Source organism: Talpa occidentalis, unplaced genomic scaffold (genome assembly GCF_014898055.3).
Source record: "Talpa occidentalis isolate TD23 unplaced genomic scaffold, MPIMG_talOcc4v2.1 talOcc4.15, whole genome shotgun sequence".
Lineage (NCBI taxonomy): Eukaryota > Metazoa > Chordata > Mammalia > Eulipotyphla > Talpidae > Talpa > Talpa occidentalis.
Genome location: NW_023601543.1, coordinates 21,619,200 through 21,644,452, shown reverse-complemented (window position 1 = coordinate 21,644,452; position 25,253 = coordinate 21,619,200). Strand labels below are relative to the sequence as shown.

The 25,253-nt window shown below is 45.9% G+C and overlaps 1 protein-coding gene across 2 annotated transcripts in view; it reads left to right on the top strand.

Annotated features, from left to right (window-relative positions):
* The first annotated feature begins 5,383 nt into the window (after nt 1-5,383).
* The window catches only part of DOCK11 (dedicator of cytokinesis 11), a 175,087-nt gene continuing 155,217 nt past the window's right edge, over nt 5,384-25,253 (top strand). The window contains exon 1 of one of the 2 annotated variants that reach the window (XM_037512033.1): nt 5,384-5,620. In XM_037512033.1, the coding sequence (XP_037367930.1) occupies nt 5,519-5,620 (102 nt within the window). In that variant the 5' untranslated portion in view covers nt 5,384-5,518. The remainder of the gene's footprint in view (nt 5,621-25,253) is intronic. The other variant, XM_037512031.2, reaches the window with a different exon arrangement.

Genomic DNA, 25,253 nt, shown 5'->3' with positions numbered 1-25,253 from the left:
TAATTAATTTATATTTAAATATAAAAACTGACATGCAATGCAGTTACTGGAAAGCTTTTAAGTATTTTTGGAATAACATGATATGTGAATCTACTGTTCTAACTACTATTATATGAAGTCTGAATATAGAATGTGGGTTTTGATGAAAATTGAGCATCGGAACAATGTGACGGTAAATTACACTCCAGATTTTGAAGACAGACTCTAAAAACAGATGAAAGTAAAAATTATCTCATTAACAATTTTTATTTTGGTTGCATGTTGAAATGATAGTATTTTGGATATACAGGGTCAATACTGTTGGTGAGAACTTTTTTTAAAGATTTATTTATTTATTTATGCATACAAGAACTGGGGTACAGGCCAGAGGTGCAGGGGGTGAGAAGATGCACCAGAGACAGAGTGGGGAACAGAACAGGCAGACTGACTGAAATACACTGCTGAGGGGAGCAGCCGGGGAGGCAGGAGAGGTCTGCTGCGCCAGATGTGTTGCTCCCTGGCGGCCGGGATCAAACTCATGCTGCAGAGGCTGCGGATTGCTTCATAGTGCTGTGCTTAACTCCTTGCACCACCAGGGAGGCCCTGGTGAGAACTTTTGAGGTCTACTCTCAGCAACTTTCTTTTTTTTTTTTCTTTTCTTTTTTCAAAAAGATTTATTTATTTTTGCATACAAGAGCCGGGGTACAGCCAGAGATGGAGGGGGCGGGGGTGGGGAGGGTATGTGAGAGGTTCATCAGAGACAGAGTGGGGAGCAGAACAGGCAGACTGACTGAAATACATTGCTGAGGGGAGCAGCGGGCGAGACAGGAGAGGTCTGCTTGCCATGTGGGTTGCTCCCTAGCCGGCCGGGGGATCAAACTCGTGCTGCAGAGGTTGCGGATTGCTTCATAGTGCGGTGCTTAATCCCTTGTGCTACCGGGAGGCCTTGTCTCAGCAACTTTCAAATACACAGTACAGTATTATATGCTCACCATGTTGTACTTAAAGGCATTTCTAACACTTCAATCTGAGGTTCAGTTTGGATAGTGTTAACATGGAGGTTCAAACTGTGATAAAGTCAAAGATATCTAACAAATGTGGGAAAGAAATCATACAATGAAATGCCCAATTGAAACCTGTAGGACTGCCCCTGCAATTTCCCTTTACCATGTGAGTGTAGCTATGTCCAAACCCTACTTATCCTGAAGATCCTGCTCGAAGACCCCATTCAGGAAGCCCTCCATAAACCCTAATTGTGACTTGACCTGTCTCTCTACCTCAAGTATGGCCCTTATCACATACTTCTTTGTGTCATAAACACATTCTCTATTAGGTTTTTCAGTTTTTTTCCTGAAGGGGATGGTCAGTGTCTTTAATTCATCCTGCATTCTGCCTCTGAGCATAGCACAATGCTCAATGTTTATGTAATTAAACAGAAGCCCTAAAGTGAAAAAGTGAAATCTACAGTCTCAGGAATGTGCGGAGCCTGCCTGATGACCAGATGGTGTTTGCGTACCATCAGCGTGACATATGCTTCTGATGGCTCACAGGCTCTGGGGGAAGCGCCTCCTTCTCGCACTATATCTTACACCACTCCTTTTCCTTTGACGCTCCAGTGGCGACTGCCCTTTTTTTCTGGCTTCTACCACACTACTTCTGTTCCTTTCTCCAGGCCTTCGAACCTGTCATTCCTTCTGCCTGGAGTGATCTCATTCCTTCTACCTCCTGATCTCTGCTGTCCGTATCTTTTCCTTCAAGATTATCTACCACTCAGTATTCACATCCTTGAAGTGGCCTTCCTTGATCATCTAGTTGAAATTAGGTCCCCAACTCCAGTACTCTCTATGGCAGTAGCTTTACTTCATTCTCTGAATAGCACTTAATTCTTGCAAAAATTAGCAAATGCATTTATTTGCACTAGAATATGAACCCCCATCAAGAGACCATCTTATTCTACCCTGTGTCAGTGCTTATAGTAGAGTTCGAAAAAGTAAGGCTGCTTTTGGTTGCAAACAAACTAAAAGTTGCAAAATCCATTATGGTTTACCTTTATCACACGAAAATAAAATCATGCAAGCAATAGCAATGGCTCAACAGTTTAATACTGTATGGATTCTGTACTGACTTCTCTGTGACTGTGTTGGGCTTTCCTCATGGCTGCAATATGGCTGTCAAGTGTAAAAACACCACAAGAAAACATCCCACTCAGGAAAAAAGGGGAGGGGTGGTGAGGTCTCCTGGCAGATCTTTCTTTATCAAGGTGGAAAACTTTCTCAGGAACCCTCTTCCCACGTTTTCCTTTTGCTATTCCATTGAGCCACTCTGGGTAGGAGTCATGACCATCCCCTTAGTAAAGGGGAGTGAGAGTATAATGATTTTTTTTAAGCATCACCTGGAGCCAGGTCTGTCTTCCCTAAGTCCTCTGTCTTTGCCTCACATTTGAGACAAATCTGGGCTCTCTTAGCAAGAAAAGAATGCTCTGGCTGCCATGGAGCAGTGGGGCCACACAGGCATTCATGGAACAGAGGGTGCCTACATTTATACTGATCTACCAAAATTCAACAAATGACTTTTTTTTTAAGATTTATTTATTTAGGGCCTCCCCGGGGGCGCAGCTGTTGAGCACTAGGCTGCGAAGCTGCCAGCAGCCTCTGCAGTGCTGGTTTGATCCCCGGCCACTGGCGAGGGTCTCACATGATGCGCAGGCCTCTCCTGCCACGCCCGCTGCTCCCCTCAGCAGTGTATTTTGTTAGTCTGTCTGTTCTGCTCCCCGCTCTGGCTCTGGTCAATTCTCTCACCCTCCCGCGCTTCTGACTGTACCCAGTGCTTGTATAAATAAATAAATAAATAAAATCTTTTTAAAAAATGAAAAAAAAAAGATTTATTTATTTATGCATACAAGAACTGGGGTACAGGCCAAAGGTGTGGGGGTGGGGTGAGAGGATTCACCAGAGACAGAGTGGGGAATAGAACAGGCAAACTGACTGAAATACACTGCTGCGGGGAGCAGAGGGCGAGACAGGAGAGGTCTGCTGCGCCATGTGGGTTGTTCCCTGGCCGGGATTGAGCTAGAGCTGCAGTGACTGCGGATAGCTTCATAGGTTGCATCTCCCTTGCGCCACCAGGGAGGCCCCAATTAACAGATTTTCTGTTTTGGTTTTATTTGGTGACAGGAGGCTGGAGCAGCAGCCTCACTTGGCTGGTTGCTAGAGACTAGGTGAGGTTCATCTTTTACTGACACAGTTGGTGGCTGGAGACTGGGTTCCTGTGGCTGATAATTGATGCTGGGAGTGCTGGTGGCTGGGGGCTGGGGGCTGGGGGCTGAGTTCCCAATTAACGGATTTTCTATATTCGCACACTGTGCAAAGCCAAGACTGGTGATACTAGGTCTCTGCCTTTAGAGGATTTCCATGTCCTAGGCCTTCTAGGACCCTCCATGCGTGTTTTATTAGAAATAACGTGACTGCTGAAACAGACTTGCCACTAAAAGACTTGGCTTTTACAGATTCACAGAACCCATCGCCCATATCCTTACTTCCACAGCAAAGTCCCACATGTAGGTATGACTGCCTGGTCTTTGAGCTTGAGGAAATTGGGGAAATTGTCCTATAGCAGTGGCAGGACCTTCTTAGAAGAGGTGCATAATTTCTCAGAAATTATGGGCCATTATCAAACTCAATAAATGAAGTATGGATGGTACGAACTTACGATGGTTTGACTTAAGATTTTTTCACTTTATCATGGTGCACAAGGCATATGCATTTGGTAGAAACCATGCTTTGAATTTTGAATTATGATTTTCTTTCACCTGGGTAGTGACTTGCGGTGCAGTACTCTCAGGTGATACTGGGCAGCGGCAGCAAACACAGCTCCCAAGTCAGCCATGCGATCACTAAGGTAAACAATGGACACTCTACAGTGTCTTCTGCTCTGCTCCAGTAGCGTTAGATGAGAGAGAAATTGATGATTCGGCGGTGTACTCATCCTCCGGCAATTAAGTTCAGTTCAATGCTTGATTTTTCAGCCTGGTGTGCTTTCAGCTGTGTCCGTGCAGTGAGGACCTTATAGCCATTCTGGTTTTCATTTTATAGTATTCAGTAATGTCCATGAGATAGTCAACACTTTATTATAAAATAGACCTTATTAGACGATTCTGCCCAAATGTGGGCTAACCTAAGTGTTCCCAGCGCCTTTAATGTAGGCTAAGCTACGTTCTGATGTTGGGTAGTTTGGGAGTATTGAAATGCATTTTCCACTTATGACATTTTCCACTTACAATGTCTTTATCAGCAGGTGACCCTATCATTACAGAAAATTGCCTCCGTCAGTGAGTCAGCGGGGCCTCTCACTTTGCACTTGGGGTGGTTTTAGAGGGTCACTGGTTCGTCAGGATTGCCATCTTTGTTTCTGTCTTAAGCATGTTTGTTTTACATCTACTTAGAAGATGTTCTTTGATTCTTGGAAAACAATTTCTTGGAAGGCAAAGAGGATAAGGAAAGTCCTAGGAAATGGAGAGGTGACAGTATGGCATGTGTAAAAGTGTCTAGTGTGTAAAAGCGCCTAGAAGACAGATTAAGTCCTGGAGATTCCAGGCAATGATTTTCCCCAAATCACTCGCATGCACCGTCACTGGGAACTGGACAACCTGCCACCAGTTACCAAGCCCCCAACACCCAGTTGTCCCTACCCCGGCAGGGGTGGGGGAAGGGGGGGTACAGCCACAGCAAGTTTCCACTTCCTGAAGCCTGGTGGGGGTTGGGGGAGGGCCCTGCAACCCCCGGAAGGAGGTCCAACTGGGTCACAGCGGTGTGGGTGGGCGGGGAGAAGACCCCAGGGAGCATATCGGACCAGAAAACCTCCGTCGACGTCCGCGCACCCTGCCGGGCGGAGCACACAATAGGCAGCCGCTCGGCGTGGACGCCTCGCCCCCGGCCGCCTGGGCCCAGTGGGCTTGCCGGGTGGGAGGCGCGAGAGTCCCGCGCCCTCCAGCGGGCACCGTAGCCTCTCGGGCGGGAAAGGAGCAGTGGGGTAGAACACGCCCCACACTTGGAGACATTGCTTCCTTCTTCCCCACCCCTCCGCAACACACACACACACACACACACACACACACAGAAAAAGCGGCAGCCTGATCGCCCCTCCCGGATGCGGCTGCACCAGCAACATCAGGCTGCGGGCGGAGCCCGAGTGGTTGCCACTTCCCCCCTCTTCCCTCGTGACCCGCGCCCCCCCTTCAGTTCTCCCTCCCCCTCCGCACGCCCTTCCCCGCCAGACACACCCCACCCAGGGCTGGTCTCGAGCCGGGCTCGGCTGACTAGGGGAGGGAGCGGCCGCCGCCGACGCTGCGGGCAGGACAGGGAGCGAAGGAGGGAGCGAGGGAGGAGCTGCGGGAGGGAGGAGGAGCAGCAGGAGCCGCGCCGACGCCGCGGAGCTGCGATGTGGCCGGCCCGCCGGCGTGTAAACACTGGAGCAGCAGCGGCCGCGGCCGCCCGGACCCGGGGCACTGAGTCCGCCCGTTCCGAGACCTGCCCGCGCAGCCATGGCCGAAGTGCGCAAATTCACCAAGCGGCTCAGCAAGCCCGGCACGGCGGCGGAGCTTCGGCAGAGCGTGTCGGAGGCCGTGCGGGGCTCCGTGGTACTGGTGAGTGGCCGGGGACCGGGCATCCCGGGGGACGCGCTCCAGGCGCGAGCGGCCGGGTGGCTTTCCGCGCGCGGGCGCCGGGACAGGAGCGGCGCTCGGGGCGGCCACCCGTGCTCCACGCGCGCTCTTTCTCCGCTTCAGCAAGTTTTCGCACCGTGCGCGGCTCGCGGGTCCGAGTCCCTGGCACCCGCTGACAGCGCGGTGGCTGCCAGGCGCGGCGAAGGCGTGCGCCCAGCTGGACGCCGACGGGCGATCCGGGACTCGGACCGCGGTGCGGAAGGCTGGGGCTCCGAACCCGGGCTGGGCCGGGGGTGTGAGCTCGACCGCGGACCTCGCGCTACCCTAGACTCCGCACAAAGAGCTGGGGACCAGGGCGAGATGAGATCCCTATTCTCTCCTGCGGGCACCTGAGGCAGCCTAGGCGGAAGGATGCGATGAGCGTTTTGCACCTACACACTCGCGTGTGCGCGCACACTAACACTCGCACACACACAGCGTGTACACAAAAAAAGAACCCCACCCAAAAAGCCCGGGGCGCCCAAGCTCGGCGGGCGGTGAGAACAGAGGAAGCAGAGCGACTTCCTCCTGCTACTGGAGAGAAAGGGTGATGATGGGTGCTGTAGGGGTGCTGCCGCCGCGGCCGCCGGGGGGAAGATGGGAAACAACGGGGTTCCCGGCGAGTGGGCACGGGGTCCTCTGGGACCTAGGAGCGCTTTAAAGAGAAGATGGAGCCGCGGGGGTTTGCGGGAAGATGGGGTGGGCCAGTCGTGGGATGGAGGACCTGAGGTGAGAGCCTCACCGCTCGGGGTGGGGGGTGCCTTGGAGGCTGCGGCGCGGTGGGGGAAGGGATTTGAAAGAGAACCGACCCTCTGGGACCCCTCCAGGCTACCCTTGGCCTCATCCGATTGTCTCACTCCACAGGGAAACGGGCGGGTGCTAATGGGCACTTGCCACTTCTCGAGTATTTTCTAGACACTGACGGCCAATTTCCTGGACTAGCGAACAAACCCTACATAAGCAATCAGCCTGCTTAATTAGTGTTTGGTTTGTTGTTTTAGTTTGCTCGTTTTTTGTCTCTGTCCCTTCCACCTTCCACCGTGTCATCTGCTGTGTTTAAATTTCACAATTTACGAGTAGGCTCTTTTTGTTCGAACAACTTATCGGAAGGGGACTTCACAGTTTTTCTTTGTAATTTTTCTGTTGATCTTGTAGAATCTCCGATAAAACCAACATTAAAGGGAGGTCAGGGGCCTGATCCAGCAGCGGAGAAAGTTGACATTAGTGGGAGTTCTGGAGGAGGATCAAAGGTAAAATATGTACCTTTGAGATAAAGATCTGATCCCTAATAGCTACAACTGTGCAAGGCCAAGTGACTTTAAAGAAATCTCTCTATCGTGGCAGGGCCCTTGAAAGTTTAATCCTGCTGTTTACAGGAGCTAAGCTCAGACCTTTAATGTTGTTTTAATAGACTTGGCTTATTGTGTGTTTCACTGATTTTAGAATGAGGTCCTGTTGAGGTCAGATTGGAATGTCTGATTGTCATCACAGCCAGTTAAGAGAGCAAGGCAAGCTGTGTGCAGGACATTTATACCAGGGTTCTCATCTTGGGTGATTGTTAACAAGTGATTCAATCTTCAGGACACAGGAAATGCTTTCTGAAATACAGGGAAGAAGAAAACCTTGTTTGAGCAGGGGTGGCTGGCGCTCTACCACCTCATGAAAAGGGAGCCTGTGAAGTGGATAGATGGACTCTAGGGAATAAATGGGACTCAGCAAACCTCCACTGGGATTTGACCAGTGTTTGACCTTCCAAAAGTTAGAATTCTCACCCAAATTTTTTAGGTTTTGTGTATTGCAGGTGCAGCTGTCCCTTTCCAGCCACTGACTCCCTGGGAAACCGGTTAGTGGGAGGAAAGTGCCCTAGGGGAAGCTGCCAGGGCCGGTGGTTCCCTGTCAGCCTCCCTTACTTGGGACCAAGGCCACACATCATTTTACCAGGCATTGCAGAGAAATAACACACACTTACTCTTCTGGTGTATGATCCGCATTGAGATTTTGGGGGTGGGGGAGAACAGATTGTGGGAATCTAAGTCAATCAACATTTGTGAAGCCCCTACCACAGCAAGACACAAGCTAGCTGCCCTAGCATACGTGTAGGTGCATGTCTTTTTCATTTGTTCTAATTTATTTCACCCTGGGTTGGGTCTGTCAATAGGACACCCGGATTATCTACACAAACCAGGTTTCAATTATTCCTTGCACCTTAAAGAAGGCTATTTTTTTTAACAGTTCGGTCAATAAGAAATCAGGAAACAGTCTAAACTAGACTCAGTGCTCCTAAATGGCTCTCCTTTTTGGCCCCTGCTATTTTGACACAAAGAGCTGCTGAACCAAAGTTGGCAAAACCAGGGGTGGCTGCAGAGCAAGTGGACTGTGTGGCAGCTGCTGCCATCAATTCCGCTTTTCTGCTTTAAGCCCCAAAGTGTTTATTTGGGACAGCTGAGGTGGGATTGGCACGTGTCATTCTAAACTCAGGATGCTCACGTTTGGGCTTCCATATGGAGTGGAATCATTCTTCCAGCGGGTCAACCTGTCCTCTGGTGTATCTCTCACTAGAATTTGGGAAACCTACCAAGCTGAACACCCACTTTCTGCTTAGGTTTGTTTATTTATTTATTATTATATTTTTACAATTATTCCCTCATTGGCATGTTGCCAATCTCCTTCTCTTTTTTTTTTTTAAAGATTTTTTATTTATTTATTTATTTATACAAGCACTGGTTATAGTCAGAAGCGCGGGAGGGTGAGAGAATTCACCAGAGCCAGAGCGGGGAGCAGAGCAGGCAGAAGGACCGAAGTACACTGCTGAGGGGAGCAGCGGGTGTCAGGAGAGGTCTGCGTGCCATGTGGGACCCTCCTCCAGTGGTCGGGGAGCAGCCGGGGATGGAACCGGCGCTGCAGAGGCTGCAGGCAGCTTCGCAACCCAGCGCTCAATCGCTGCACCACCGGGGAGGCCCTCCACTCTCCTTCTTTTTGCTTACTGTTTGAAAAATTCAGAAGGCTGGGCTCCAGATGCACATAGTTGTGGCTTCAAGCCTTCATTTCTTACTACCATGAATCTATTAATGACATAATGAAGCAGATAGAGCAAGAGAGACTGTTTCGTTGCTGCCATTTTCTGTAAGTTCAGCATTTTTAGGAAGGTCATTTCTAACCCAGGGAAAGGGATAATTACAGAATTAACCATTGGCAGAGATTTCTCCAGAGGGACGTGGGCGGGGAGGCGTATTACAACCTGAGAGTGTGATTAAGTGAGAAGTGTTTACATGTATACACGTTTAAAATGCAGTGTTAACGCTGTTTTTGTTATAATTCAGCATATAGCTATTTGTGCCTCAGGAGGAACAAAGGCTTTTGCTAAACCTGTTGTGTTCAGACTGCTCTGTGTCAGCTTGGGAAACTCCTTGTCAGGGGCTTTGAAGACTGTTGTCTGCTTGCTGCTACACTTAGCCTCAATTCCTTGTGCTCCAAAGGATCAGCAAAGAGTTGCTACATATTACAGATTGTAGCCCCTTGAGGCAGGGTAATGCCTGCAGCTCCCCTTCCTGGCACTGGCCAGATTTCAGATAACTCCAGGAGAGGAAAAAAGCTCTCCCAAAGCAGAGAGAATGGCTGAAAGCTTCTGCAGCGGTTGACTCCACCCACCTGCCCACACAACTACCTTTGCTTGGAATGTTTGTTGAGTAACCTTTTAGGGTAGGCCTGAAAGCCAATCAGCTCCCCTGCTCCCTCTTCCCAGGGGAATTGAAGGAAAGGACTGCTTATAGGACAAAACAACTTCCCCTGGGGAATAAAGGCCTCTTGACCAGGCGGTTCCAGTTCACAGACTTAGCTAGGCCCTGAATGGACTGAGAGGTAATGGGAGGTGTTGGCACCCAAATATGAAAGGGCTTACTGCTCCTGTGGGCGGCGCCAGGTTTGGGGTCCTGGGGTGAACCACTTGGGGGGATCTATCCATAAAGTCCAGTGCAGTTTGCTGGGATCTTTGACCCACCAAACAGTAAAATTAGGTTTCTAAGCCTGTTAAACATTCTCTGCATTGATTCTCTTCCTGTTCTAATCATCAGTAGTAAGCCACTTTAAAAACAAAAAACAAAAAACATAATTTACTGCTTAATTACATCATAAATACTTGTTTATTGTAGAAGAGATAGAGAAACAAGAAACAATAATTCATTACTCAGAGGAAGCTCTGCTAATATTCTAATGTATATATGTTGAAACTGTCTCTGTATATATGAAAATGAGTTGAAAACAATATCACATTTTAAAATAATTTTTGCACTTGGTATCTTATGAACGTTTCTTCTTGCCCATAAATGTAAATCTACACAATCATGTTTAATGACTAACCAAAATTCCTCTATGGGTGTATCATCGGCAATCATCCTTTATTTGTTTGATATTTTGATAATTTCTGATTTCGTGGTGTTAGGAATGTGAGCTGTCCTGTGCAGTAGCTACTAGCCATGTGTGGTTATTTATTATGTACGTTTAGATTTTAAATAATTCAAAACTAAATCAGCTCCCAAGTAGCACTTGCCAGAGTTCCAGAGCTCAATAGCACAGGTGGGTAATGGCTACCCTGTAGGACAGAGCAGATGCAGAAAATTTCCACTGTTGGAGAAAGTTCTTTGGACCACTCTGGTATAAACATTAACTGGATGAACATCTCTGAATTGGCATATTCAAACTTGCTAGATTGTCCTGTTAGGATAAATCTCTAACAGTGGAATTGCTTGCTCAAACATACACATTTTTTATTATTAAAAATGCCTCTTAAACATCCTGTTAAATTGTTCTGCAGAAAGTTGCCGTCTTTCATTCGCATATCAGAGTATTCATTTCCCTTCTCCCATGCCAACCCCGGTTATTAATATTTTTTTAATCTCTGCAATCTGATAGGAGATAAATGGTTTATCACTGTTCTAATTTGCATTTCTTTGATTACTTTTGAAGTTGAACAATTTTTCATATGCTACTTAGCCATTCCTATTTCTTTCTTTCCTTTTTTTTTTTTTTTTTTTTGTGGGACCCTCGCCCGTGGCCGGGGATCGAACTAGCACTGCAGAGGCTACGGGCAGCCTCGCAACCCAGCGCTCAACCGATGCGCCACCAGGGGAGGCCCTCATTCCTATTTCTTTTGAGGATTCTAGCAAAACTTACAGACTTATTTTCTTGTTTGTAATTCTTGCAATAACAGTCTCCGCCCCCAAGATTCTCTTTTGACTAGTCTGGGGTGGGGCCAGGCATCTGCATTTTGAAAAACTACCCAAGTTGCTTTTGATGTGCACAGAAACCGAATCTAGACCACTTGCCCCACTCAAGGCAGGAGTGTCACCCACAGGACCCCTCTGAAAAACGGTTATTTAGCTACTTAGACACACTCTGCCTATTAGAGAACCATGTTAGACAAGGTTCTTGAACTGAAAATTACTCTCCGTAGTTCCACTAGGGGCTAGGCCCTAGCTCTGCTGTTTGGAACCTCCCAGAACATTTGCTTTCTCTTTCGCATGACAACCCTTTAAATATTTGGGGACAATCACCACGTTATTTTAAAATTCACTCTTCACTCTTCACGAAGCCAAAGAGTCTTCATTTCTTTTCTTCCTACCTCACATGACTTCCTTTCAAGACTCTTTACCAGCATGGGCTCTTTTCCAAGGCTTCAGTGTTCGGTTTAAAATTTGGTGGGCAGAGCCCAGAGTCGGAAGTTAAACCTGAGATCGGGTCTGACCTCTGTCACCTGCCAGGTCCCATTTTCTTCATCTGTGAAAAGGGGGATCGGTACTTGTATCTCCCTACTGTAGTTCTTGTGGGGACTCAAGAAGGTAATATTTGGAAAGTGTCTGATGTATAGTGGAAGTAAAATTATTCTAGAAGGGTGTCACAGAATACAATGGGCCCCCATTGTATTCTCCACGGGAGCCAAGAGGTCAAGGGCTGTATATTCATCTCCATTCCCAGTGCCTCACACAGTGCCTGGGATGGAGTAATACAGGAAATGGCCAGAAATAGACTGTTAACAATATGTCCGATGCGCCAGATATTGGGTGTCTTGGAGGCCAGGCGACTAGTTGAAATAGAGTTACGAAGTTCAGGCGAGAGATAACCGCCAAAGCACTGAGAATGGAGAAAAGGGGAAGAATTAAGAGGCGTTTCAGTCATCAACAGGATTTCATGATTGTTGGAGGGGGTGAGGGTAGGAAAAGAGTAGGAGGAAGACCGAAGAAATGAAGAGGTGGTGTCAAGATGAGGTTTTTCAGCTTGGGTGAACAGGAGGAAAAGCTTGTTTGGTGATAGGGGAAGGGAGAAGAAAAAGACGCAACCTCTGCCTGATTAGAGCTGTCAGGGCAAAGCCAGGTTTCAGTTAAGCAAGACAGTGGAAAGAACATTCTAGGGAAAGGCCGATCCTGTATGGTTGTATTTTGGTGAAAGACTAGAGGTTTTTTTTTTTTTTTTTTCTGTTAACGTATGGAGAATCAGCAAAACTTTATTTAGATGTTAAAGAGGTTCTCACACTTAAAAAAAATTGGTAACTGTTGAAGACTAGGGCTCTTGAAAACACAGAGAAAAGTGTTCCTCAGGAAGGTGGGGGAGGAGGAGCCAGGTCAGAGATGAGATGGTGGGGGAGATTAGCTGATTAAAGAGTTTTGCACCTTTGGGGGTGATTAGAGAAATGGGAGGCAGGGCCTGGAGAAATGGCCTGGAGGCCAGGCCCAGATTTCCAATTAGAATGGGCGAGGAACTTAGGGTTCCCCTGGGTAGCATCTCCTGCCAGGGTTTGCAAATAGTGCCGGTGAAAGGGGACCAGGTGCCTACCCCTGGTGCCTGAACAGGCTAGTTATTCTGCCCATGAAGGAATTTATGAATCAGAAAGTGAGATGTGATGTGTGCAGATAACTGGACTAGAGGCGATAACCCCACAGGAGGCTAGTGGTTCTGCCTTTTGTCTTCAGTTAGTTAAATCATCCCTCCCTCCCCGCTACTTTTTTGTGAGCCTCAACATTTTTCCATCGTTTGATCCTTTTGGCATTCAACAATGTTCAATCAGCCTTTGCTAATAAACGTGTTAAGCTCTACAGGTCTTTTCCGCATTTCTTGGATGACAGAAGCCGTTTTTCTTTGTTTTAAATGGGAATGAGCACAGTCCTTGGTCCCAGAATCGCATTGAGAATTTGGTACATACTCTACATGTTGTCACTCACCTTGCTGTCCCTTAACTCCTCTGCGCTGCAAGAGGGGCTTGCCACCTCCTGAAATTCCCAGGATGCCACTTCAGGAACCACCCTGGCTGGCTTGCTGGGAATTAAGGTCAGAGGAGTCATTCACCTACCTGATTTTGCTTTCCTCTGAGCTGTGGACTCTTCAATAGTTCAGTTGGCATGTTGAAAATTATTCGTTTTTTGGGGTTTGGTTTTTTTTTTCCTTCACACAGAAGGGAAGGGCTAGAAACCACAGGAGGGAGAAGGAGTTAGAGCTGTTTCCCCTTTTCTGGCAATCCTAACGGTAACGTTCGGATCCATATCTCTTGGGGATTTCGGTCTTCTGGTTTCTTTTAGCATCTGCCAGGAATGCAGAGAGGTTCATGGGGGATCATTGGCATGTTGCTTATATCTACCCAGAACCAGAGACTTTTTTCATTCTTGCAGGGCCCCACCCTGGAGGCTTTTAGCAGCAACTGGGGCAAAGGGACAGAGACTCCATTGCATGTAACTTGTGTGTGTTAGAGCAGTGTGGTTACAGCCGGGTTCAAAATTAAGCTTTGACTTACTTGTTGGGATGACCTTGAACCAGTTACTTAACCTTCTGAGCCTTGATAACCCTCCTCTGAACTTGTTGAAAGACTTGAAGGAGTTGTTCCATGTGTGAACTAGGGGCTTGGTGCATGGAAAGCACTGTTGGCTCTTGTCTCGTCAGACTGCAGGGTGGGCAAGAAAGGTCTTGTGTGTATGTGTTACAGCCACAAGTAAACTGAAAGGGAAGCAGGTACCCTTGCTTTTTTATTTCCTCACTCCAGATCATGCTCCCAAAGGCTGAGTTACATGACTGAGGCAAGAATTGTCCCCTTCTGGGAGGATAAGCTGAAAGCCCCTCTCCCTTAGGTTCTTGGTAATATCCACTCCCAGTTGGACTTGGTCATTTTGAAGAGCCCCGGGATGTGAGCTAGGGCTCTGGGTCTTTGGCAAGTCTGGCCTTCCGTCTAGTCTGAGGAGTGACTGGGAAGGCTAGTCCTTTTATAGGGAGGAGTTTGCCGCCCTGTGCCCTCTGCCTGGGGAGAAGGTCCTCCAGTCTGGGACACTTGCGAGTGTAGCCTTTCCCAGAAGCACTGACCATCATGATGATCTGTTAAGTGTGGCTTATGCTAAGGGATGGATATAGGAGAACTGGGCCTGGTGGGGAAAGCTAGAACTTCACGGCTGTTGTTTTTCTCTCTCAAAACTTTGTTGATATCCCTTTCCCTAGTGAATCCTCACTTGTAAAAATCAGATGAGTATTGACATTCAAATGTGCTTCGAAAGATCTATTTTGGAAATAGGTGTTTTAGCAGGAAAAAAAAAAAGTAAAGCTTAAAGTTCTCTTAAGCAATTCATGTTCTTTTCAACTTGGCTTTCCTGGTTTTGCGGTGCCAGAAGACATTCTGTTAGGGAGAGTGTGTACAGGTTTCCAGCATAGTCGCTACCATGACAAATATGCGCACTGTTCCAGCGACACATGGTTTACCTGAAGAGTGTGCACAAGCGCTCACCATCCTGCCTCCATTTGCTGTCGACGATTCCCTGCAACTCTTCTCCATCTCATTGCCTATTGAGTTTATCACTCCCAGGAAACTGGCTTTTTGCCTTTCCTGACACCTAAGGTCTGATTGCCTGTGTTCCAAGCTGCTGAGAACAGTTGGGAGATATTGGAAGCCATCAGTTTTCCGATCCTGTTGCTCTCCTGAACGACCGAACTGTTAAACTTGGTGCGATTTAAGAAGTCAAGTGTTCTTCCAAGCCCCTGAGACAGAACATGTTTATTTGAAGTGTTTCAGTGAAGTGCGGCAGGAGGCTAGGGATTGTATTTGTATGAAGTGGGTTTTACACGATGACAGGCCAGACCTTGCGCATGCATTGCCTTCATGTTATGAAGCGTTAAAAATGTTCTTCTACGTGTTGCCTCGTGTGTTCTTCTGTGTCACACACCACATTGTCATCACCTCTCTCGTGTAGTGGAGAGATGGAGGCATGGTTTCCTGTGAGGCGGGCTGCGGAGCCTCCCCGTTTCATAAGTGACAACAGGTCAGAAGCTGCTGGTGTTGCATTCCTGTGGCCCCATCATGTAAAGTGGCACCAGGTCCCGAGCTCAATTCCGCCATAAATCAGGTGGAGCAAGCTCTTTTTGTGTGGTTTTGGGTCAAGATCTCCTATTGGGAAACTGTTTCTTTCTGAACAAGCTCAGGTCTCTTTAGTGGGAAAGTAGGAGGTGAGGACAAAAAAACAAATGCAGAGAGGGGTGGGGTTGTTATTGAGAAATGTGGGCAAGATCAGTATAGATTTGTCCTTGCCAAAGTCAGCCCGGGGATTCTGAGAGCTGTTTGCAATTGGCCATTCTCCCTTTCGTTGCTCTTTGAATAACCATATGGAAAAAAATCCCCAGAACACTGGCTCTGTGGAGCTACCTGGGATCATTTTCATGGAAACTGTTTTTATGATTTGTTTCAAGTGGGCTAATACTGTCCAAAAATAACAACATATATTTCCCCCCATACCTTTTTTACGAGTAGTTTAAGTTTTCCCACTTGAGAACCTGCCAACTTTCATGCCTTGTGGGACCTGCTGTCAGTGTTCCCGGGGTGAGTGGAAGGAGACTGTTGGCATAACCAGTTTATTTTCCTGGGTTAACAGTGATGCTTCAGCGAGACCCACAGAGAGACTACCACCTGCTGCGGTGCAGACCTTACCACCAAGATATAAAACTCAAGTGCAAGAGGGCTCAGAATCAACTGTTGCAAACATGCAACTACATACATTGTTATTTAAAAACTCACAGGGGCAGGCAGCTGTCCTGCCTAGTGGAGTGTCTCCATCAGGCTCTGGGCTGCTTGCAGAGGGAAGACTGCTCTCTGTGACTCCAGACCCCCAGTGGGGGTGGGAATTGTTCCTCCCTCCCAGGGGCCAACATGACTGCTTGCAGGGGAACTGTGCTTTTAACTGAAGCCCAGCTCCCTCTCCCTGCCTCCCTCTCTTCTGGCTCTGCATGTGGCTGCTGGAGCTATTCCCATAGCTACCTCCTGGGCCTCAGCAGGGTCCTATCACAAGGCTCCCGCCTCCAGAGTTCAGCTTCTGGACCCTACATCCTGCAGGTTGCTGGTTCTGTCCTGTCTTGAAAATCCATTTCCAGTCACTGGATTTTATCTTTTTCCTTGTTCCCCCTTGTGTCATGGCCGCCATCACTGCTTCCTTGTCCTGATCCCCTACCTCACATCTAATCCCCTGCCTTGGTTTTCTGGGCATATGTCTAATTCCTCTAAGACTGAGGTCTGGGCTGCTTCCTCTGAACAGGGATGCCTTTTCTTCACCTTGGTGATGGAACAGCCACGGCTCAGGTGGGCCTGTGGACTGATAAGGGTGAGTGTCTTTCTAGAGAACTCAGAGGAGGCAGTGTGTCTGGCGTGGCCCGTGGCCCCAGAGAGTTGAGTAGATACCTGGCTTATTCATTTCCTACTGCTGCTGTGCAAGGATTTATTATCTCATGCTTCGGGAGGAAACCCACTGGGCTAAGACCAAAGTGTGATCAAAGCCTCACCTCCTCTAGAAGATCTAGGGGAGAAGAGCCTGTTGCCTCGCCTTTCCTAGCTTCTAGAGACTGCTTTACATTCCTTGGTTCAGGGCCCCTTTCTCCATCTTCAAGCCAGCAATGACTGGCCAAGCCTTTCTAATGATGTGTCACTCTGATACTGCTTCTGTTATTACATCTCTGAATCCAACTTCTAGAAGGGGCCCTGTGATTACATTGGTCCCACCTGTGATGGTCCAGAATAATCTTCCCATCTCAGAAATCTTAATCACATCCACAAAGTCTCCATTGCCACAGAAGGGATCACTCATAGGTTCCAGGGGTTAAGATGTGGGCTATTTGGGAATCCATTACTTTGCCTACGATACAGGCATTGCCAGAGGTTGAGGAATGGTGGGATTCTGGGGGAGACGGTTTCCCATATCAGTACTGACATTATGATGGAGGAGGAACAGGGATCTGATAGACGGGCAAACTGTTAGCCGGGTACAGAATTCTCCACAGAAACAGAATGCAGAATCACAATCCCTTTTGGGAATTTTGGCCGAAAGACTGCAACACAGGTTTGCAATCTGCAATTTCAATTTGGATGTTTTCTTAAATTCTTCATAATTAAAAAATTTCTCCCACACAAAACTCCCTCAGTCTGGAGTTCTTGTAAGTGGGCACTGTTTTCAGACTTGAGGTGTTTCAGGATACAAGCTGGCCAGACACTTAGCAGGCAGTTAGCCAGCTCAGGCCTATGGAATTTTCCACCCTTAGCTAAAGAAAAGAGCAGAGAGGTAGGGGTGTGTACGTGTGTTTAATAGAGAAAGGGGTAATTTCGCATCACGTAGAATAACTCTGACTGACAGGCCTCAAATTACCTCTCACGTATTCTGCATGAGACGCTTCACCCATACTGAAGGTTAAGTTAGACTAGGCATAGCCCTCCTACATAGCCAAGGTAATTGCAGGACCATTTCCCAGAAATGGTTTTTAAAACACATGATTGGAGAAGCAGAGTGAAGGGGCTGAAACATCTCTCATTCCTTCTGGCTTCACGATGATTTCATTTGAGAGATAACATCCTCTCTTCACCAAATCCAGTTACAGCCATCTTAGAGCTCGACACCACGAAGGCTTTCTGACTGATGGCATCTGCGCCAGTCCTCCTCACGCTGGCCACGATGATTTCCATGGTGAGCTGACGGCAGAGAGCTTTGCTGCCCTCAAGAGGCACTCTGTCATAGATGTGCATGTATTTGCTGTGTTTACTTCCATTCTGATTGGCCTTGGCTCTTTGTCTCCATGGCCAGGCCTATCTTCTTTCAGGCCCTTGGATAACAAAGCTCACTATAATGCACCGAAAATCATTTGTTAAAGGTTGAGGAGCCCCTCCCTGACTGTGATTAAAAATCTGTAGAAACAAAAGATACATTAACTACCTTCATTTTCTCCTGTTCTGTTTTTCATTTTTCTCTCTCAATAACAAAACAGTTCTAATCCTCCTTAAAAGCCATCTCAATTTAAAAATTCACGTATTTTCTTTTTTTTTAAAGATAAACTCATGCTTTTCTTTTCTTTTTTTTTTATTTATTTATTATTTATTTATACAAGCACTGGGTACAGTCAGAAGCGCGGGAGGGTGAGAGAATTCACCAGAGCCAGAGCGGGGAGCAGAGCAGGCAGAAGGACCGAAGTACACTGCTGAGGGGAGCAGCGGGCGGCAGGAGAGGTCTGCGCGCCATGTGGGACCCTCCTCGGGTGGCCGGGGAGCAGCCGGGGATCGAACCGGTGCCGCAGAGGCCGCGGGCAGCCTCGCAACCCAGCGCTCAACCTCTGCGCCACCAGGGAGGCCCAAATTCACGTATTTTCGGTAGCATTACCTTAATTTTTCCTAATGAATTTATATACTACTCTCTAAAATGTGAAAGGGTAGTAACTGTAGTCCTATTTTCTAAATCTTCCTAGTTTCTAAATCTAAGTCTTAGTTTCTAAATCTTCTTTAGAAAGTGGTATTCATTTTCTTTGAATTTAAGCTCCTTTCAACCTGGCTTATTTCATGTCATCTTATTTTACTGATTTACTCTTTTCCGTTTGGGGGATTTTTCTTTTCCAATAGTCTTCATTGGAATTTCATGGCTTATGGGTAGTTAGCATTATTAGATCAATGAACTTGAAAGTGATCATCTAGAATTCTGGAACATCTGAGACTGTGGAATCTACCAGAAGGAACTAGAAAGCAAGTGTGTCATTTGAGAGTGAGCTGGAGAGAGAAGGACATGCTAAGCTGTGGGAGATAACTGCTTTTGCTGAGGGAAAAGATAGATGCTTTCCTTCCATTCATTTGAAAATCTCAAGGGTAATGCTTTTAGACCTGTTGCTTGAATTGAAAGGAAACAGATCTATTTCTACTGATTTATTTTTAATGGATTAAATCTATTTAGGGGAAGGATGAGGGGTGGTAAGTAAAATGGGGGGAAGGTATGACAAGGACTTAATCTAAGGATACTGAAGGATAAAAAAAGTTAGGCTGGAAGATTTTTTTCTGTATTATAATAGACAAGAGACCAGAGATTAAAATATTAGCAATAGGAGGGGGCGGAGCAACATGGCGGCGAGGAGACGCTGCGAGTAAGATCTCCCATTAAAAAAAGTGAATAGGGAGGAAAAGCGGCAGGTCCCAGTGAGAACTGGGACACGGAAGATAAACGGGTGACGCCAGCGAACTGCCCGAAGAAGAAACTGGCCATAAAGGAGGACTAGAAGGGAGGGAAGCGCAGAACCCTGCTCCCCTCCCCCGCCCACAGAGGCGGCACTCTCCGACCGGCAGAGAGGAGGAAACAACAAACCAAAACGGCCCACAAGAACAAACGACGCAGCAAGCGGGACTGTGAGTGGAAAGGAACTATTGCAGCCACCACACCCCGTGAACGGGAACTGAGGCGAACCCTGCAGGATCCGCCGCAGCGGCGAGCAAACGGCTCCGGGCGCCATTAGAGAAGAACAAAGACCCCGGGAGACGCGCACACAGCCCGGGCTGCCGGTAAGCTGGCGCGGGAAAGCGGCGCGCTCAGCACGCTTGGAAAGCAAGTGCAGACCTGGATCGCGGCTGCCCAGGTCCCCGCGCCTGCGACCTAGGCTTGCGGGGAGACGACCTAGGCTTGCGGGGAGACGCACGGAGGTCCTCACTGAGGTGAAGGTCCCTCCCTGAGTGAGCAGGAACCAGGCGCCCAGGCACGGGAGCTGTGCAAAAGGCGCCATTCCCGCGCCACTGAACTGGGCTACAGCCCGCCTCCTGGAACTGAGGGCTTTGAACTGAGACCCAGGGCACGAAAATTCGGGGCGTGGGTTCTCCACGACGGTGGGGCACAAGGCAGACACAGCACCCCAAAGCTGTTGAGGTGTACCCTACCATTCCCGCTCTGTTCTCTGTCCCACGGGTGGGGGGAGGCGAAAAACAGCCCCCCAAGGACAATAGGAGAGATCTCTGGCGCCACCTAGCGACCAGGAAAAAAAAAGTCACTAACACCCTATAAAACAGGACATTTCTTAAGACTGCTTGAAAAGGGCAGAAGGTTTCTGGAGGACCCAGTGGCCAGCCGGGAAGTTATTCCACGCCAGGCCCCTTCCGACCAGCAGTCTGAGCCCACAGAGGGAGCAGGCACCCACGTCCGGGGCAGACCAGGTGCGCAGAAGAGTGTGCCTGAAACCGGAGGCGCAGGGACTGCATCCTGCTTCGCCATTTGAGAACAGGGACATTTCTTCAGTAAAAACTGCCTAAAACCAGCAGAAAGCTCCCCCAGAAGACAGAGATGGCTCCTGGAAGAGCCAGAGGGGAGCGGAGAAGTTCACCCAAGATGTCAGTCAGTCCGAGCAACACAGTGTCCCAACGCATACGACAAATTAGAAAACAGACAGTAGGGAGTAGAAGAACCACAACGCAACCTAAAAACTCTCAGGAAAGAAGCACACCACAAAAAGAAAACCAATCCACTCCCAGATTGCAACGACAGCGACTTGGAAGAACTTCTGAGCCTTCCAGAAAGAGAATTTAAAATTGCCATGATTAAAAAAGTGATAGATCAGAAGAAGGAAATTGAGTCCCTAAAGAGGGAAGTAAGAGAAATGCAGGAGATCAAAGAATTAATGGAGGAACTAAAGAACTCTGGGAAAAGCAATGAAAGCAGAATAGATGAAATGGAAGAACGAATAAGTAATCTTGAAGACACAGAAATAAAAAGAACCAAAACAGCAAAGGAAAGAGAAGTACGAAGGAAAAAGAATGAAGAAAGATTTCGGGAACTATCTGACTCCATGAGGAAAGGAAATATAAGAGTTATAGGAATTCCAGAAAGGAGAGAAGAGAGATGTAGAACAGAGAAAATATTCATGGATATAATGAAGAGAACTTCCCAAATGAGAAGAAGGAGCTGAAATTGATATACAAGAAGCAAGAAGAACACCAAACTTCCACGACGAAAGGAAAAACACAGCAAGACACATAATAGTAAAGCTCCCAAGAATCCAGGACAAGGAAAAAATAATGAAGCTGAACAAGAGGGAAGAAACAGATAACATTCAAAGGAAAACCAATCAGGCTGACATCAGACTTCTCTGAAGAAACACTACGGGCAAGGAGAGAGTGGAGGGACATAGTCAACAGACTCCAAGAAAACAGATGCCACCAAGAATACTCTATCCCGCAAAGCTCTCTTCCTCCGAAGAAAGAATATGGACCTTCCCAGACAAAGAGAAACTCCGGAATTTCATTGCGACTAAACCCCCACTCCAAAAATACTACAAGGAATCCTAAAGCCAGAACCTCAGAGGGACGAATAACAACGAAAGAAGACCAAAAAAAAAAAAAAAAGTTATTAAAAGAATAAATATAAATCAAAAGGAAAGACAAACATAATGGCAAATACAGATGCTAACATATCAATATTAACTCTAAATGTAAATGGACTAAACTCTTCAATAAAAAGACACAGAGTTGCAGCCTGGATTAAGAAACAAACCCACCTTTTGCGTGTCTCCAGGAAACACATTTAGCTACAAAAGATAAAATAGGCTCAAGTCAAAGATGGAAAACAATCCTACAAGCAAATGGGCCAAAAAAGAAAGCAGGAACAGCTATACTTATATCAGATAAAAAAGACTTCAAACTCAAAAAATAAAAAAGACCCCAATGTCACTACATTATGATTAAGGGGACAATACTTCAAGAAGAAATAACACTCATTAACATAATACTCACCAAACGAAAGAGCACCAAAATATATCAGACAACTGTTGTCCTCTCTGAAAACAGACATCAGAGAAAACACATATGTAGTGGGAGACTTCAACACACCACTATCAACAATGGATAGATCAACAAGACAAAAAATAAGTAAAGAAACTAAAGCTCTAAATAAGGACCTAGAGCATTTGGGCTTAACAGACATCTATAGAACACTAAACCCAAAAAAAACGGAGTACACATTTTTTCTCAGCGCACACGGATCATTCTCCAGGATCGATCACATACTGGGGCACAAGACAAACATCAACAGATACACCAAGATTGAAATCATACCAACCATCTTTTCTGACCACGAAGGCATCAAACTAGAAATAAATCATAAAAAGAAGCAAGGACTATCCTACCTCATGGAGATTAAAGCCACACTACTGGAAGACCACTGGACTAACGAGGAGATCAAAAAGAAATTAAAAAATTTCTTGAATTGAATGACAAGGGGACACCAATATCCTAAATGTATGGGATGCAGCAAAAGCAGTATAAGAGGAAAATATATAGCAATAGAAGCTCACATCAAAAAACAAGAAAGAACTCAAAGAACAACCTAATCTCGAAGCTCAAGATCTAGAAAAAGAACAACAAAAAAAACCCAGAACCAGTAGAAAAAAGAAATAATAAAAACCAAAGCAGAAATAAATGAAATTGAAACTAAAAAAACAATCCAAAAGATCAATGAAACCAAAGCTGGTTCTTTGAAAAAATAAATAAAATAGACAAACCCCTGCCAGGCTCACAAAGGAAAAAAGGGAGAAAGCACAAATACACAGAATCATAAATGAAAGAGGAGAAATCACAACGGACACACAGAAATCAAAAGAATAATCAGTAACTACTATGAACAGTTATATGGAAACAAGTTCAACAATCTAGAGGAGATGGACAAATTCCTACAACTCTACAATCACCCAACGCTAGATAAAGAAGAATAGAACACCTAAACACCAATTACAAGCAGCGAAATTGAAATGGTAATTAAAAACCTCCCCAAAAACAAAAGCCCAGGACCTGATGGATTACAAATGAATTCTACCAAACATTCAGAGACGAATTAGTGCCTATCCTTCACAACTCTTCCAAAAAATTGAGAAGGAAGGGACAATACCAAACACGTTCTATGAAGCCAATATTACACTAATACCAAAACCGAATAAAGGACAACACAAAAAAGGAAAACTATAGGCCAATCTCCCTAATGAACACTGAGGCAAAAATCCTCAATAAAATTTTAGCTATCAGAATCCAACAATGTATCCATAAGATAATTCACCACGACCAAGTTGGATTCATTCCAGGGGCACAAGGATGGTTTAACATCCGAAAATCAATCAACGTTATCCAACACATCAACAAAAAGAATATAAAAACCATATGATAATATCAATAGATGCTGAAAAGCTTTCGACAAAGTGCAACACCCATTCATGATAAAGCCCTTGAAATTCTTGGGATACAAGGACATACTCAACATCATAAAGGCCATCTATGACAAGCCAACAGCCAGTATCATTCTCAATGGTGAAAAAGCTGAAAGCAATTCCATTAAGATCTGGAACAAGACAAGGATGTCCACTCTCACCACTGCTTTTCAATATAATACTGGAAGTCCTAGCCAGAGCAATAAGACAAGAGAAAGACATCCAGGAATCCAAATAGGAAAAGAGAAGTCAAACTATCACTATTTGCAGATGATATGATAATATACATAGAGAACCCCAAAATCTCCACAGAAAAACTAATTCAACTCATCAATCAATTCAGTAAAGTGGCAGGATACAAAATCAACACGGCAAAAGTCAGTAGCCTTCCTATACACAAACAATAAATCTGAAGAAGAAAAATCAAAAAACCAACCCCTTTTATTATCGAAACAAAAAAAAATCAAATATTTGGGAATAAATCTAACAAAAGAGGTAAAGGACCTATACAAAGAAACTATAAAACACTGTTAAAAGAATAGAAGAAGACACAAAGAAATGGAAAGACATCCCGCTCATGGAGTTGGAAGATAAACATATTAAAATGGCCATCCTACCAAAAGCAATACAGATTCAATGCTATTCCAATCAAAATCTCAATGGCATTCTTCAAAGAAATAGAACAATTATTGATGAAATTTCATATGGAATCACCAAAACCCCGAATAGCCAAAGCTCTACTGAAAAAAAAAGAAGAAATGGAGGCATCACACTCCCAGACTTCAACTCTACTACAAAGCCATAATCATCAAAACTGCATGTATTGAACAAGAACAGACATACAGACAATGGAATCGAAATAGAAAATCCAGAAATAAACCCACAGATTTATGGTCAACTAATCTTGACAAAGGAGCGAAGACTATGCATTGGAGCAAAGAAAGTTGTTCAATAAATGGTGCTGGGAAAACTGGGTCGCTACATGCAAAAGAATGAAGCTTGACCACTACCTCACACCATACACAAAAATCAACTCAAAATGGATTAAAGAACTAGACATAAGACTGAACCATAAATACATAGAAGGAAATATAGGCGAAACACTACGGGATTTGCACATCAAAGACATCTTTACAGACACATCACCCAAAGCAGTGATAGTGAAGAGAAAGATAAACAGCTGGGACTACATCAAATTAAAGAGCTTCTGCACAGCAAAAGAGACAATAACAAAAACAAAGAGAAACCCCACAACTGGAGAACATTTTGCACCCAACACTGAATGATAAAGGACTGATCACAAAAATCTGCAAGAGCTGATGAGACTCAGCAACAACAAAGAAAATAATCCAGTCAAAAAATGGGCAGAAGAGCTAAAAAGAAACTTCTCTGAAGAGGAAATGCAAATGGCCAACAGACATATGAAAAAATGTTCAACATCACTTGTAATCAGGGAAATGCAAATCAAACTACCATGAATACCATCTCACACCAGTGAGAATGGCACATATTAAAAAAAACTAGCAACAACAAATGTTGGCGAGGATGTGGAGAAAAGGAACTCTTGTGCACTGTTGGTGGGAGTGCAAACTGGTCCAACCACTATGGAGAGCTGTGTGGATATTTCTGGACCTACTAAACATAGAGCTTCCATTTGATCCAGCAATTCCACTCCTAGGTATTTACCCAAAGGACACAGAAACATCAATTCCAAAGAGCACCCTGCACTCCTATGTTTATAGCAGCACTGTTACAATAGCTAAGCTTTGGAACAACCAAATGCCCAAAAGGATGACTGGATCAAGAAGATGTGGTACATATAAAACCATGGAATATTACTCAGCATTCAAAAAAGATAAACACATGCAATTTGCAGCAACATGGATGGCACTGGAAGGGATCATGCTCAGCGAAATAAGCCAAAAAGAAAAAGAAAAATACCGGATGGTCTCACTCATAGCAGGAATCTAGAAACTTAAATAAGGGACCAGGAAAAATGAATATAAGAAAGTGAAAATCAAATCAACAAAAAACTATGAACCAGAGACACTTTTTGGGGGGTGGGGGGGGGGAGCGGGAGGGGAAGGAT